This window comes from Mastigoproctus giganteus, chromosome 5 (assembly GCF_048544385.1).
Source record: "Mastigoproctus giganteus isolate SK-2022 chromosome 5, ASM4854438v1, whole genome shotgun sequence".
Taxonomy (NCBI): domain Eukaryota; kingdom Metazoa; phylum Arthropoda; class Arachnida; order Uropygi; family Thelyphonidae; genus Mastigoproctus; species Mastigoproctus giganteus.
The window spans coordinates 175,051,715-175,069,739 of record NC_143579.1 but is presented as its reverse complement, the minus strand read 5'-3'; the positions used below and the strand labels follow the sequence as shown (position 1 = coordinate 175,069,739).

General features: G+C 36.0%; 1 protein-coding gene across 1 annotated transcript in view; it reads right to left on the bottom strand.

The window, feature by feature from the left end:
• Positions 1-18,025, bottom strand: part of LOC150085861 (uncharacterized) — a 273,976-nt gene that overhangs the window by 35,203 nt on the left and 220,748 nt on the right. Inside the window, exon 8 of the mRNA XM_090374719.1 lies at positions 4,889-5,051. Coding sequence (XP_090230845.1) covers positions 4,889-5,051 — 163 coding nt within the window. The remainder of the gene's footprint in view (positions 1-4,888; positions 5,052-18,025) is intronic.

Sequence of the window (18,025 nt, the reverse complement as noted above, 5' to 3'; positions counted from 1 at the left end):
TTTGAAAGAGACAGCAGGAATTATAGAAGCCAATTCAGAAGAACAATGCCCATGGAAGTATCTGAAGAAGAGGCATGCAGCAGAAACAGTACGTCTATGAGAAAGTGAGTGGAGAGACTCTGTTAGGGATGAATCATTAATTAACCTAACTGCCCTCTTCTGAATGGAATCAAGAAGCCTGGGAGAGGTTTTGCGGGCACCACCCCAGATGTGGGAACAATAATCCATGACAGGGCGAATTTGCGATTTATACAGAGTGAGCAGCTGTTTGGAAGAAAAGTAACGCCAAGAGCGAAAGAGAAAACCAAGTTTTTTAGATGCAGAGGAAGCAATATTTGTAATGTGCTTGTGCCAAGAGAGATTAGAAGTCAGGGTAATCCCCAAAAGAGATATATCATTTTGCCTAGAAATCGGAGTGTCACTAAAGATAAGCATAGGAGCAGAAGAATCCTTTTTGCGAGATATAAGACAAGACTGAGTTTTAGAAGGGTTGAAATCAACTAAGTTGTCTTTGCCCCACTGGAGAATTACCCAAAGATCGGCATTTAAGGAATTGGTAGCAGATTTTCGAGAAGTTGAAGCTGATTGAACAGGGCAAGGTTTCTCAAAATGGAAAGTGGAATGCAATGTGCTTTCATCGACAAAACTATGGATAGGATTTCCAGTCAATGGAAGAAGGTCATTAATATACAAGAGGAAAAGAGTGGGGGGAAAGAACTGAACCTGGGGGACACTGCCATTAGTGGAGAAGTTAGAAGACAGAGTCATCTACCATCACCCTCAGTGAGCGATCAGAGAGAAAACTGGATAACCAATTATTAAATACAGTTCGCAAACCATAAGATGGAAGCTTGTTTAGAAGACCTTTATGCCAAACACGATCAAAAGCCTTGGAGATGTCAAGAGCAACTACTTGTGTTTCACCGAACCTTTCCATTCAATTAGTCCATAAATGGGTAACATAAGCCAGAATATCACCAGTGGATCGACACTGACGGAATCCATACTGGCGATCGTTGATCAGAAGGAAGGTTTCTAGGTAGTTCAAGAGTTGGTGGTTAATGGATTTCTCCATTACTTTAGAAAGAGTAAAGTAATTGCAATGAGACAATAATTGGATGGGAGGGATTTGTCACCCTTTTTAGGAACTGGCTGGATATGAGCAAATTTCCAAGCAGAAGGAAAAACACCTTTGGAATAAGAAAGTGAAAAAAGGCGGCAAACAATGAGTAAGTTCAGGAGCACAGGTTTTGAGAACAAGTGGAGAAATACCATCAGGACCTGGAGTTTTCTTAGCATCAAGATTCATCAAAATCCTTCTGATATCCTTTTGATGGAAGACCACAGGAGGCATTGAATGGAGCATGTTGGGAATGGTGGGAGGTGTTTAACCAAGATCATTAATGCATGAGCTGGAAGAAAAATGGGATGCTAGCAGGTCAGCTTTATCCTTGGCTGAAGTGACAACAGAACCATCTGGTTTGGACAGAGGTGGGAGCAGAATTGGGCAAAAGTTGCAGCCAATAGCTTTGGCAAGAAGCAAGTTTTCTACTCGAAGCCTGTTCAAACTCTAGTTTGGACTGATTAATAACTGCTTTACAATTGTTGCGAGCGTTGGTGTAGGCAGAAAATCAAACTGAAGAATTAGAAACAAGACAATTAAGATATGCAACATTCTTCTCTTGAACAGTCTTAGCACATTTATTGGAAAACCAAGGTTTAGATAAGGGACGAGATTTTAAAGTGGAGTGTGGGATAAAGGATTCCATTCCTGCAAGAATAATTTCACTGACACGATCAGAGCAAACATTGACATCAGAAGTTTTGAAACAGTAATCCGACCAAGGAAAAGAAGAAAAGAAGTCTCGCAGGTCATCCCATTTTGCATTCTTTTAATGCCAAACAACACGAGGTTGGGAATAGCCATGAGATAAAGGTTCCATTGGAGAAGAGACAATCACCAAGTTGTGATCTGAAGTGCCTAAAGGACCTCTCACTTCAACCGTGTACTTAGAAGGGTTGTTTGTGAGAAAAAGAACAAGCGTATTGGCTGTATGATTAGGATTGTCCGGTATTCTTGTAGGTAAATGAACAATCTGTGCTAGGTCATTAGTAATTGCAAAAGCCTCAGCATCTCGACCTGCGGGGTCGGTGTGACTAGAAAACGGAAGCCAGCTGGAGTTTTGAACATTAAAATCACCAAGGAAAATTACCTCACTGTTAGGAAAGTTGCACTGGAGAAAGTCAAGTTGCAAAGAGAGGAAGTCAAAGTGCTCCAAGTGATTAGTGGAGTTGGGAGAACGGTAGAGACAACAGATGAATTTGACACAATGAGGTAGAGAGATTTAAACCAGAGAAGATCAAAGAGAGGAGATTCCAAATTGCCAAGTCTCTGACAGGGAATATCAGAACTGACATATGCACACCTTTGAGGCGAAAGGAATCATACAGCGAATAATTTGGGCATCTGAGATGAGCAGTAGCTGAATCAACTGATAACTGAGATTCTGTCAGAAGTACATGGGGTTTGGCAGACTGCAAGTGGAAATGGACATTGTTGAGATTAGAATTGAGACCACGTATATTTGTGAAATGAATTAGGAAGTGCTTGGGAGGTTTAGATTTTTTCGCATATAAGCTTGCTCTATTAGTTTTACAATTCATGGTGTATTCAATAGTAAGAAAAAGTGGGTGGGACGTGTTGTATGAAGTAATGAAATTTTTGGATATGGCGTACTCGTGGTAAGAATATACCCAGATCCTTGACATAGCGTGGCCTCGACAATGCTCCCCACATACACACTACTCGGACTCCCTCCAGTCACTATCTGGCAGAGTAGAGGTAGCAAGATTATACACTAGCTGATCCGGAAGCCTCCTAGAGAGTTACCAATAGGTTCGGTCCGGTGTACTAACTAGTGGCCGGCCTGCGAACACCGTTTTAGAGCTGTACCCTCGAAATGTAAGGAATATTGGATCTCGCCACGACATTCATCATAACCTCAAAAGTCATCAATCATACTGCATGATGGAAGAGATAGGGAAGGGTTGACCGGAACTTAGCTCTAGAGACTAAACATGGGTTCCACCACTTCAAGCCTCCAATAAGCAAGGTGGTGGAATTTCACCGGTTGATGAGAGTCACCTACCACCTAGTACTGCCTGGTAACATAGAGGGGCGGCGTTCCTCCATGTGGTGTGGGCGCCACACCTCGACTCCTGCTTACGTTGGTTCACACCTGGGTGACCCAACCATGTACTTGTGCATGGAGATTATACCAGGATTACTAACAGTCCCACCATTGTGAAGGTGCAAGCAGAGGATTTGGCTGTCACAGACCATCGGGACTTCGCCGAAATTGGGTCCACTTGACTTGAGTGTCACCCGAATATCAGTTCCATCAGCGTTTTAGACTCCCAGGTAGCAAGTGCAGCTTGTCTGGCATATCTGAGAGAATATCTGTGACAACTTCTCAAGGACCAAATACAAGCAACAAAAAACTTAATGAGAGAAACATTATAAATTGAATGCAAACCAACTGACAATGTTCTTCTGCTGAAAGATGTCAATCATTTTTTCCACTGCAAGATTCTGTATTTTCTTCAAATACATTAAATGGTTTTCATTCAATTCTTCTTGCAATTCAACCCATGTTGTAGCAATCTGATGAGCGTTAAACACTTCAACTGTTGTTGGCTTCAGTGGTGTATATTTGGGGCCCCTCTTCATTTTTTTGATTGAGATTACTATTTAATACTGAAATTACAAGTCATATGAAACACTTTTCTCAACTATCAGTAAGCGATAACCTGGATTGTTAGAAAAACAACCTACAGTTAATATGCAGTTCATGTTTTCTCTAGTTTTGTGCACTGATGTTAATCTCCAAAGAATCAATTACAGAGTTTATCAAAGTGTACAGAGAACTCTGTTTATGCAAAGTTAAATTCAGGAAACTATACAAATAAAAATTTAAATAACAAGATGTATAGAAAAATTTGATGTGTTAGTGAAAAAAGCAAACCAGTCTTGGTTAGATTATCCATGCCATTTCTACATAACACCAACTATACTGATGTCATGCATAAAAATTTCTGCTGAAAAATAAAATGTCTACAAGCTATTATACAGAAGCAAATGGATGAAATTTACTCTTCTTTCATAATGCTTTACATAAGTGAAATCATGATTTTATTATATTCATGTGATTGTTTCTTACATTTAATTCATTTCTTACATTTAATTTAAATATTAAGTGTGTCCATTTCCTTTGAATGAAATTATTGGAAAAAATAGCAGCTAAAAATTTCTCAGATAACTGATATTTTGGATAACTGGCATTCTTCTGTATCCATTTTTTATTTATTCAAATTAATTTAGATTTATCGAGAATTTATACATTACTGAGTAAGTCTGAATTAATACAAAACATTTAATATTTATAATGAAATTTATAGGGCTATTCAGCATTGCTTGTGTATTACTCAGAAATTTATTTATTTATTATTGAAATACATAGACAAGACAGCCTCTTTTGCCTGGTCATCCTCTTGTGCTTTCTAATCCAATAGATAGTTTTTTGATTCCTGTCATGGAACTTAGCCTACATAAAGGAATATTATAAGTAGTATGCAAAAATCTCAAATTTTATTCTTTTCTTCAGATTTTTAATTGTTTTTTTTTTTTTTTCAATTGAACATTTATTACTTTTAATCAAAGAAACAATTATGAATACAAATTATATAAAATACTCAATAAAATTCTTGAATATTTTAACTGGTTCATTTATATTTTAATAAACTAGCCTAGAAATGGCAATCTTTTTAAATGATCAAATCGTATATTTACTCTTTAAAAAAAAAATAGATAATTTTTAAATATACATACCTCCTTTTCTTTATGATGGCATTCACTGATATGTTTCAAATTCTCTGACAATTCTAACAACTTGCTGTTAGCTTTCTCATGTATTTCTTCTTTAAACTGAAGTGTGTGTTCTGCAAGTTCAAGAGTTTCCTGCAGTGACTTTACTTCTTGTACTAGCTTTTCACTGTAAACATTTAAAATAGTTAATCCTTTAATGCATATGAATGCAATTAAAATATGAATAATGTCAAACACTGCTAAACTTAACAAATTTAATTTTAGAATTTTTTTTTAAAATTACAAATGTAAACAAGTATAACAATACAGGAATACCTCGCACATAGCACAGTTTCAAACAGTGTGGGTTTTGCTATAGCGCGGTTTACAAATTGAAAAAAATTAACTGTGTTATGTTATGCACCAATATATTCGATATGTGTGTATGTATAATGCCAGCACGTAGGCCAATGTGTTATGGATTCAAGGCCACGCTGACTGTTGTCGCAACTCCCATTATATATGGACTCTGCTAGCATTCATACATTAGTAAATGGTGCACTATAGCCATAGCAGCTAATGCACCAATAAACAACTATACCACACGCACACACAAATTAGTAAACACTAGATTCTGAGAAGTGAGGTTGTTGACTGTGCGTAAGCTATACGAATATTTTTCACTGTGTATTTTTATTAAAGATTATTTTTTAAAAACGTTACACCTTTATATGCAAATATGAGGAAAGAAGAAATGTAATAGCGCTGAGTGTTCTTATAGATCCAAACATCGAACATGGTATGAAAGTAAGGCAGGCGTTGCAAAATGACATTCGATGAGATAAAGAAATGTATGCAGATAAAAAGAAGAAAAAAACTGTTCAAACTAAGCTGATCAGTTATTTTTCAAAATAAAAATACAGCACATATTTCACTTATATTCTTTTGGTATGTACATACTGCAATAAAAATCATTTGTACTGTACTTAATAGTATTTTTCATTTTTATCATTTTAGTTTCTTTTTTTGCAAGAACTTTGTGTACATCAATTTATAGTAAACAAACACCTATATATTTTTGCAACTTGACCCATATAATCAAATTGTTGGAATGCATTACATTAAAATACATACTAATAATACCTCGATCAGCACAGTTTCGCATAGCGCGATATATTTTTGGCACAAATTAACCGCACTATGCGAAGTGTTCCTGTATCAGTAGTCTTACAACTGAAAGAAAATTAGCAACTGCATTACAACCAGGCAAACTAAAAATTTTGTGCATATAAAAACACACTACTTATATGTTTTTTACATACTTGTAAATGAAAGCTTCCTTACATTGTGCATGTCATCCAACAGAAGTAAATGAATACATTCCAAAATACTATGTGAGAATTTCAGAAAACCAAAAATACCATCTGACCTGTGATAAAAGTTCACTTCAGTTCCTTTATCTAGGAAAATGTTCTGTGGTGTTTCACTCTATATTTACACACAGATGAAACTCTCAACAGCTGTCAAAAATGCATCTTCTTTCATTTCTCTGCTGAAAATTGCAGAAATCTTTGTTCGTTATTGCATAAAAAAAAAGTAAAAATTATGATTTTTAATTTTTTTGATCAACTGAAGCCTAGACTCAATAATTTATGAATGTGCTGAAAAAACGAACTCAAAATTAGCACTCATCTCTCACATCCAATCATTGAAGCACACACCCGTATTGCTTTATGATAGCACATCCAGTTTTTATGCTCTCTGGCTTCACACCATGAAAGAGTTTGGCCTGTGTCCAATTCTTGAAGTATGCAGCCTCTCAACAATTCATATTTCACTGAATGTTAGTCAAAGATAATGATGGAGATAATATTCAAATAAGAGGGGATAAAAAACATATTTAAAATGCATATCTGCAGAGTTAAATCTATGTGCAACTTGAATTTTATTTGTCACTGATAAATGTTTTTAGACAAAATGTTATGTGTAGAGCACATTGGCTTTGATGGCAAAGGTGAGCTCCACAATGTAGTGCGATGTAACAAACGCGAGTGTGAGACGAAGTCACAAGAACGTGATAGTAGAAAAAAGGAGGAACAGTCGAAATAAATAGAGAGTAAAAAGTTCAAAAGTTTAATGGAGCTATGAAAAAGCCTATGCTTGGATTAGAGTACACACTCATTTATAGAATCTGTCTTACAAGTTGAATATGTTAAAGGGACAAAGGCTAATACACTTGGAAGTTTATAAGGTCTATTAATATAATATTATTAATGGCAGGTGAAACCTACGTGAAAATACTACAGTTCATATCCTTGGTTATTATCAGTTTGATGATTTCAAAAGGAAATATAAATAGTTAAAGAAAAAATTATATATTCAATCCAAATCATGTTTAAGTTAAAGATAAACGATTAAGAATTAGGTAATGCAATTAGCGATGCAAGAAAAACATACAAAGTTAGATGAGAAAAACCATCTCAACAGCTTACATGTAGATGAAAATACAACTCCTCTTAAATTTAAAAGTTGTCCAATAGTTTTTCCTTATTGCATTGACAAACAAGAAAACATGAGATATAGAAGTTTGTTTCTAAAGCTAACAAAACAATATGTTTGGGGCTTCCTGAGATACAGTCAGAAGATCTGTAGTGAAACCTTTATAGCTGTGTGTATGATCTTGTTAAGTAACTAATAAATATTTAGGAGACAGAGAAAAGGCACACAATGTCTAAAGTGCTGCTGATGTATTTATTTTCAAAAAAGTAATAAACACATTTGTTTTTAAAATAAAAAAAAAAATAAAAAAAAAAAATGGAATTTTCAAAATTGTGTTCAGAAAAGGTTGAAAATAAAGATGACATCAGAAAGTGAACAAATTTTAATTATTTCTTGCTGATTTTTAGAATCATGTGGAATCACTTTAGCAGTGAACTTAGAGGAGTAAAAATTCATTCTCCAACCACTTGGTTCAGGGTTAATGTTCACAACTCCAGTCCACAAATCCTTTATCTAAACCTCAGGTTTTCAATAAATGTGCTAATGCTGTTTAAGATAACAACAACATGCTGTTTAAGATACAAGCAAATAGTTGGCTTATATCCATATCTCCAGCTCCATTTTCTGCCTATACTAAAGCATGTGACACTTGTAAATAGTCAGTCCAAACCCAATTTTGAACAGAAAGAGTAGAAAACTAGATTCTTGCAAAAATCGTAACCAAGCTTATGGTCTCTGGCCAAAGCCATTGGCCTCAACTTCTGGCCATTCATACTTCACATGATGTTTCTACTGCATCCTCAGCTAAAAGATAATGCTGACTTATTAGTATGCTACTTTTTCCTCTAACTCTTACATCAATGATCTTGGTAAATCACCTCCAAGCACCTTCTGCTCGGTGCCTCCTATTGTCTTCCAATACAATGACAGAAAAACTAATTGGTATCCACTAATTTCCACTGCTCTCTTCTATAATCAAGAGAATTTCTATAGATGTATTAAGGTCATTCCAATCTCATTTATTGTGTCTATTCTGCAATGCATTCATGTTACAATAAAATCCCTTCTCATCAACAAGCTGTTGGTCTAAGAAACACATTGTTTACATAAGTAGTTGGATACCATGAATTATGTGGGTTATAAATTATCTAGAATGAGAGAATAGAGGGTAGATAGCAAATGACATTTACCTGCCTATAGAAATTCTCTTGATTATAAATCACTCCAAACTAATCAACATCCATTCATTATGCAACTCCAAAGTCAGAACTAAGATTTTACACTTCCTCATTTATCATGTCTAAATGCTTGAATGACCCAATTCTTTTACGAAAATTAAGGAAAATGATTATGAGATGTAGTGAAAGCTTTAGTTATTCAAGGTGTGGTGACCTTGGTTCCACGAGCAGGTATGGATTCTGTACAAGACAAAAGGAGAAGAAAACTTTTGGTGTGCTCCTTGCAAGAAACCAATGTATAAGAAGTACAAGGATTGTCTTTGTTGTACTGTGGAGCATCAAATGAATAAATGTGAGCACTACCTAACTTATTATTGGACTCTGTCCCATTCTCCATAAAACAATCAACATAATGAATGTATTTTGAAGCTTGTAAATGAGTTACAGCAAATTTTGCATTCAATAGAGGTCAAATGAACAATAATTAAAAGATAAAAAATAAAAAAACTTATACTAACCTGTATACATAGGTAACTTCTTTGTACACAATATTGCAAACTGTGTTGGTCTCCATGAGATTTTTGGTACCTGTAATTTAAATTTTGATGCCAGCAGTGGTTCTGCATTGAAACAAAACCATATACAGCAAGTCCCCATTATAACGCAGTTCGCTTTACGCTGATTCGCTATAATACTGTTCTTATATTATAACCCATATCTGGCTACTGTCATAGATCACTATAACGCTCTTTTACGGATTGCATTTTGGGCATATTTAATGAAATCGTTTCATTTGATGGAGTCAATAGCTTGAAAATGAATAGCAAAACAGCATTAAAATGTTTCCCGTGCTCAGTGAAATTTTCTCGCACGCTAATTTAATTGCAGTACAGTGACTTGTTACATAGTTCCGAGATCAACATTTTAAAAAATGATCAAGTATATTGCTTGTAATGTTTGCGTTCTATGCATTTATCTGAAGTCTAGTCATCACTCAATACAGTATTAGACATCGTGCGTAACACACAGTTTACTTGAACACTGTATCGTAATTAATGCAACCAACACAGTTAAATTTTCGAAGAGTTAATAATGGCTGATAGGAATGAAAAAGCAACGTCTGGGCGCAGTACAAAGACTATAAATGTAAGAAAAAGACTGAATTTGAAAATTTAATTAGATGTTTTGAAGCAAATCGATTCCGGTCAACGACAAGCGGATATATGCCATAATTTAGGACTTGCAAGTTTAACTGTAAGAACAATTATAAAAAAATAAAGAATTCATTTTAGCAGCGGGAAAGATAGCCGTTCCACTACAAGCAACTAGTGCTAGGCCGGCTATTAGGATTGAAATGGAAGGACTAACTAATTTTATTGAAGATAATATCCAATGCAGAATTCAGTTAAGTTAAATATTATAAAAGGGAAAAAAAGAAAAAAAGAGGGAGAGAGAGAAAGAGATTAGCCAATATGATTATCTGAAGAAAACTCACCAAAAAAAAAATATGGAACCATTTAAAACTGGTAAGGGATGGTTGAATTGATTTAAAATCCAGGGAGAAGCCGTAAGTGCAGATCAAGGAGCCGAAACTTTCAAAAAAGAACTTGTTAAAATTATTGAAGAAGGGTATTATGTGTTATACTTCTCAACAAGTTGTTAACATAGATGAAGCAGGACTTTTGTGGAAATGAATGCCTAAAAGAAGTTTCATCTTGAAAGAAGAAAAAACATGCCAGGTTTCAAAGCGGTGAAGGATCAGTTGACTTTATTGTTGGGTGGTAACGCTGCGGGGAATTTAAAATTAATACACCTTTTAGTTTATTTGGAAGAGGGCCAAAGTTCAATCCAAAATCGACACATTTTTCATGGTTAAATTCATCAATTAAATTAAATCAATTAAATTCATGATTTTAATTGGAATTTTAAGTTTAATTTTGATACGTAAATAGTTACCACATAATTATATACGTATGTAATGCAGAATATTTTATGTGTACAAATATTTGAATATTAAATATTTTGACCGACATTTGTGCATCTTTTCACTACCGTTTATTATTGATTAGGAAATATCCTATGGCACAGGCCGCAACTCACAAATACATATGTTACCTTATGGGAATGTGGCGCTCGCTTAGTGCGGATTCACTTAACGCTCTGTTTTTCCGGAACAAATTATCAGTGTTAAGCTGGGGTCACCCGTACAGCTGACTCTGCCTAAATCAGCTTATTCTGATGTAAAACCAATGAGATTGAATGGTTTACATGTGAACATCACAGTGAAAACCAATCATACAGGAAACTGTTTTCTATTAAGAAAAAAAGATAATTCGTGGTCATCCTTTATATTTAGCAACAAGTTGCTCCATTTCTGGCTAGTTAAGACCAAACAGTAAATGATGAACTTGTTCATGTTATAAACAATTAATCAGGTCCCATTACTGAGGCCTTCATTGATAAATATTTCATATCAACATCACAATACTCTTTTCTGCAGTCAAAGTCAAGGTCATTCCGCAATACATTCACAATACAATTTCACCCTTTCTCATTAATGAAGTGTTGATAGGGGGCTGAAATCACAGCATTACCCAGAGGTCTTCTAAACAAGAATGTAGTTTTGTTGCATCACTATCTGTACCATTCCTGATTGGTTGCCAATAATTTCTCAGCAACCAATAAGCCTCCTGAGATATTATTAGCTCTTGTAGCTGAAGCTGTGCCCATGCATGGTTTCAACTACAAGGAATCTCTGATTCTTTGATTCATAGGAGAATTGCTTTTAGCAATTCTCCTATGAATCAAAGCCTTCTTGCTTGTACTATTGAGGTATGTATGCAGAGTTGACTGTTGGGCACAACAGTGCTATAGATTGTTTGGTTGGGGTTTATTTTATTTCTTTTAAAGATGCATCAGCAGCTTAGGCGATAAAGTGCCAAGTCGAGTTTTCAATTCTTGGGAACCTATAAACAGGCCACCACATCAGAATGCAATATAATTAAAACAGTGGATAAAAATAAGTTTTATAAATTAAAACAACTTCTTTAAATAGAAGTATATATAAATTAATAGACTGTATAAAAGACATCAGAAAATGTCAGATAAAATCACTAAGTATATAGTGCTCATTCAGATGGCTTATATGTTTCAGCATAGAGGCTTTGGAAAGGAGATATATGAAATGCTCCAGTGGATGGCCTTAAGTGGAGTGAATCTAGTCATGACAGCATGCTGTCTCCATCAGAAGCACACAACTGGCAACCATAATCAAATTTAAAGAGGACAAGAGCATGGCAGAGACAGTTGGGTAGTACATCAATCAGCACCCTTTGAAATCGAGGAGAGGGAACAAAAAAATGTTATGCCCTTGTCCCTTGGCTGATGGAGAAAAGTCAGTTTCCTGTCAAAAATAAGCCCCAGGTTTCTGCTACCACTGAGATTTTTTGCTAAGCCTTAATTTTGGGTCAGGGTGAAGATTCCATTTGTGACAAAAGCGTATATAGATCTTCTGCAATGAAAATATCAACCCATTAGTTCAAGGATGCAAGATTATCGATGGACTTTTGTAGTTGCCTTTTAATGATCCTCAACAGTGCAGGACAAATATGATAAAATCGTCAATCTAAGAGGCATTGTTTACATTTGGTGGAAGTTGTTTCTTGATGGAGTTTATTTTGCTTGAGAAAAGAGTAACACTCAGACTGGATCCTTGTGGAACTCTCTCCTCTTGGTAAAACACTCCAGAGAAAGAGTTTGGACCCTACACAAACTTGAAAGTGGCAATTAGATAGATAGTTTTTAATAAAAACAGGAAGCTGATCTCAAAGGTGTGGACATCTTGAAATATGCCAAATCGACAGTGCATGGAATATGGGTCACTGTCTTCAGTGATAAAGACTGCAGCAGACCCATTTAAATCTGAATCTGGTGCTCAATTTACAGTGGCAAGGCACTGAAGATTTATGTGCCAATGAAGCCTAGATGCAATGAGAATACTCACGCACAAAAAATTTAGCATGAACAAACAAAACAAAACCTACACACTGAATCTATTAGTAGAAGTTTGTTGTGGATACAAATACATGTTCTTGAAATGAAAGGATACAGTTTTCATTTCGCGCATCAGATATATGCATTGTGAAACAACTTCTGATTCACTCAAACTAGAAATAGTGGTTCAGATAAGTTTAATAGGTCTTGTAATATGCCAAACTGCATGACGCAGCTAACCAGGCTGTCATACCCTTTTTCAATATCAAAAAAAGCTGACAGATGCTCAGAGTTTATAAAAGCATCCCGAATATATATATTTATAATCTAATTAAATGGTAAATGATCCAAAGTGGCCCTGTTCCTTTGAAAGCCACACTATAACCTGTTGAGGTATGGAAAATAGCCACTGGCTTCTAAATACCATACAAAATGAGCATCAATCATTCTTTCCAGGATCTTTGCACGAATTTGTCAGAGCATTTGGATGATAGTTAATTAGTTTAATAGAATCCTTTCTTGACTTTGGAAATGCAAGGACAATCACCCTTTTCCAGGAATCCAGAAATTGTCTTTCAATAAAAATTATATCCTATAAGATTAGGAGGGGATCCACTGACTGTATTGACACATACCTTATTATTTCATAATGGATATTATTAGTCCCAGCAGAACTTGGCTGTAACAGAAATAGTGCTTCTCTTAGTTCTTGTGTACAGCTTGTTATATGGTTCCTGCCCTTTTTAAGAGAAGTTTAATGTCCATTTTTCTCTTTTCGTACCAGGAACTCTGAAGAGAAGGAGACATTTTCGGATATTCTCCCAGATTGCTTCAAAGCTAGTGGATTTTACTAATTACGGAGAAAGTAAAACAGATACAAGATTCCTTTTGGCTCCGATATCATATATAGCATACTTAGGCACCTGTAAGTTTAAAAGATATTAGATTTTCTGGGGTAGGATATCAGTTGATATCTCCATGGATTGTTTTGCACTTTTTTTTTTGCTGCTGTGCATCCTAAATTTTGGAAATGGTGGAGCAGTGTAGATCATTACTGATGGGCTCCTAGCTGATTCTTGTAATGTCAAACCCTAGCTATTGGAAGGCATTCTAATCAGCCTTATCAAACTTCCACCAAGATATCCTTCAAAGCTGACATGGTTTAACTCTCAGCCAAAGCAGATATCACAAGGAGGTAATCACTTCCATAGGGTCTTTCTGTGTAAACAAAGGAAGGAGAGCAGAGCAGATAGAGGGATCAATGGCAGAAAATGTGCAGAAAGGCTATGAGCAAAGTCCCACATTTAGTATCAGCCATAAGGCACAAGAAAGCTCTGGGCTTTTGTTGCACTGCCCCAAAAAAAATATAAATAAATAAATAAAATAATAATAAACCACTTATCTGACTACTTCCTCTGAGCTTTGAATTTCCCCAAGCTGTCAGACTCAACCACCCACAGAGGCAACTTATTCCAATAATTTACAACTCTCTGGCTAAAAGAAAACTTCCTACAGTGCAGTCTAAAACAATTTGAAAATTTCACCCTCACTCATTTTACTTTTACCCAGGGGCATGCTGTCCCGAGGGTGCAAGGGGTAGTACTGCACCCAAATGCCAACATTCAAGGGGCACCTGAAAACCTGAAACATATCAAGAAAATTTTAAAGTGGGCACCAAATTTACACTGGCACCCGAGCACCAAATTGCAATTGTACTTGGGTGCCACATACCCTAGGAACACCCCTGCTTTTGCCTCTAGTTTCCAAGCTCTGCAGACCACATTTCAGTCTCTCCTCATACACGCGCCTCCGTAGCCAGGTGGGAAGGAGCAACAGTGCGTAGCACATGCAATATGGCCTTAGTTGCTAATGCTCCAAAAAAAAAAAAAACATCCTCTCCTCATACATGCACACTGACAACCCCCCCAATTTTTTTTTCGATGCAACCTCCATACCTGCACACAGTATTCCAAGTGTGGTCTTACAATTACCCTATATTACTGAGATAGAGAGGTATTATGACCTCTCTATCTCTATAAGCAAATGCTTGATATAGGATGCCATGAACCCTTCTTGCCCAAGTGTATTGTAACTCCCAAATCTCTTTCTTCCTCTACAGTTTTCAGTTCAACCCCATCAAGTGTATATGTTATTTTAGGGTTGCTATTCTCCAAGTGTAAAACTGCACTTTGCTGCATTAAATGACATATTGCCACATTTCTGACCATCTGTGAAGTCACCCCAAAGAAGTTGTGCTTGATATTGATTATTAACCACTCTACCAATCTTGATATGTGCAAATTTTGAGATCACAGCCTCTATCCCTTTATCAATGTCATTAAAGAAAACCAAAACCAAAAGTGTGTTCTCTGTAGTGAGCCTTGGTGAACCCCACTTCTTAGCCCAATCTGAATAACCATTAATCACAACCCTCTGCCTCCTGCAATCCATCTAAAATCTTTCCCTCTGATTCCAACATGTTCCAGTTAATGCAGTAACCTCTCATGTGGGAGCGAGTCAAATGCTCTGCTGAAATCTAAATAAACAATGTCAAAATCAATTCCTACATCCAGCTCATGAGTGACCGTTAAAATAGCTAACCAGGTTGGCTAAAGATGATTTTTCCTTTAAAAAGCCATGTTGTGTTTCATTCAAAATTCCATTTCTATCTAAATGCTCCTGTAATGCACTATCATTGCCTCTATGATTTTCCATACTAGTGAAGTCGGACTGACCAATCAGTTACCCATTCACTCTTAGAGCCACCTTCATATATTCCAATTCAAGGAAATAACTCCTAAGTCTAGTGATAACCACATATTTAATCTCAAAGCACTTTCTTGCTGCTTCCCTCAAAATTATAGTGTTGATGTGTATATGCCATCAACTCCAGGAGCCTTACTTGCATTTGGGCTTGTAAGTTTTTCCAATAAATAATATTTTGAAATTTCAACATTGCTAATTTCATGCTTTACAGCTTCACCGCACCATGAATGGTCTTTTCTCTGTAAATATTGATGAAAAGTACCTGTTCAGTTCATCTGCAATGTCAGCAAGGTTATCTATAATTGTCCTGCACTTTGCAAGGGTCTGATCTGATGTGCTCTTTTCTTCTTAGTATCCACATACCAGAAAAATTTCCTGTCCCCATTCTTTGCTCTCAGCAAGAAATTTCTCATAATCTGCCTTTCTAGCCTAAACTTTTCAGTGGTATTGTTACAGTTCAATTTGTAACTGTTACAGGCTTCAGTACTTTTTATTGCCTTTTTATGAGGAGAGCTCATTTTCAGGCACACACTATTATGCAGACCCTCATGTGTCCATACTGCACTTCTGTTCTCTTGTTATGGAATCTCAATGACTATAACACCCAGAGGGTGTTATGTCCATAGAGATTCCATAATAAGAGAGCAGAAGGCAGCTGCCTAATGAGTTCATCGCAGCATGGCTGGGAGATCTGTTGATCCCAAATGGCAAATATACAGAGCAGATTGTTAGGAGAAACCTCACAAAGAGGTAAATAACAACCATCTCCATTTCGGTAATAAGGGGTATTATTTGGAAAGGAGTATTGTTGCCCGCTATGATGGTGACTCCACCATGAGCAGGAATGCCCTCAGTTCCATCTTTGTATATCAGTCTGAAATTCCAAGTAGGGTCCCATTTGCCTTTAAATATGTCTTCTATTTCAGTTTGGTTGCCATATTATACTCTTTTTCAGTTTATGGTTGCCCGCTACAAAGGCAAGCTGGCTTGTTCCTGTGGAACAGGGCCACGATATCAATATTCTGTCAGAATCTATAGCAATTCCAGTATGAATATCACCATTATTTGGGCATAGTGCAGGGGTGGGCAACTTTTTTTGTCAGCGGGCCGAATGAAATTTTCGTATCATGGTGCGGGCCAAATGAAATTTTCGCATCATGATGTGGGCCGGAATAGATTGAACGATTTAATAAAAAAAATCAGAACCTAAAAAATGTTATATTACTTGAATTAGCAAATTATTAATGTATTTTTAAAAAAAATATCTGAATGTCCAATTATCATTGAAAATGCGGCATTCGGCATAAATTTTTCTTTTTTTTTTTAATTGGCTCATTTTATGGGCTATAAATTATATTAAATTAAAAATTGTAATAATTAGAAAAGACATAAAATATCTCGCACCAATATTATTTTTTTTAATAAGAAGTCAAACCCAAAGGAACTTCATTCGATCGATGCTACAATAATAATTAGGAAATAACTCTTTGACGCTGCGTAGAATCACTTGGTTACTGTTGTACTGGCCGCGATTCCCGATTGAACCGAATTAAGCCGAACATTTACGGCGAGTGTAGTCAGGTATGGATTTTCTATATTTATGCATTTACCGAGGGGGCCGGATTCAACATCGTCGTGGGCCAGATGTGGCCTGCGGGCCGGATGTTGCCCACCCCTGGCATAGTGGATTCATCGTCAGCTTTCAAAGTATTGAGGACATTTTTCGGCCTGGAGTTTATCTTTTTTTGGGGAAGTGTGAGCATCATGCTGTATCTATTTCTTCCTCTGCAAACTGCTCCAAGACTGAGTCATCAGTGACTCTGCCTATCTCTGTATCTATTTTCTCTTGAGTTGCCAACAGTTTGGGTTTGACTAGAGATATTCTCTTCACCACTTTGGTAGAAGTGGCACATCAGGTAAAATTGATAAGGGGGGTGACAGCTGGCTGATTTTTTTTTTTTTTTCCTGGCTTTTGTGGATCCAGTGAGATAAGGAGTGAATGATTCTTTCAGTTAATTTCAGTCTGGGCTCTAACAAAACATTTCCCACAACCATTTGAGTGCATATAGACATGCTCCTATTTTTCGGTGTTATCAGCTTTATTGCCTCTTGATACAACATATTCAGCTCTTCTTTATGTTTCTGAATTTTCTTTTATTCCTTCCACTAATGGCATGCTCTAGAGCAGTGGTTCTTAACATTTTTTGTGTAATGGACCCTTTTTAGAGTCTCGTGAATGTCACGGACTACTCAGAAAAATGTATGTTAAATGTATAAATAAAAGGCTTTACATACAAATAATAGATAATAATAGTATTGCACAGGAAAATCTTTACGTTCACATATAGTTATATTCAAACTTTAAAAACAATCTTTACAAAAAATATTTTCTTTAATGCAAAAAATCAATAATAATTCCCTGAATAAAAATTATGTATATTAAAATTAAACTTTAATTCTGTTTAAAAGGACATTTCGATGATAAGGCTGTTGCTGCTTGGCTTGAATAATAAGATGAAATTACGGAGAGATTTTTCACAAGATAACACACATCATGTTTGACATACAATCAATTTTGATTTTTTGCTTTGGTGGTGATAAGTGTTGAAAATCCTAACTTGCAAAGACATGTGGTTGCAAATGGAATTAGAGCCCCCAAGCTTGCTTTACCAGACACGTAATTGGTAATAGCAATCACCACATAGTGCAAGGAAGCTACAGGCTT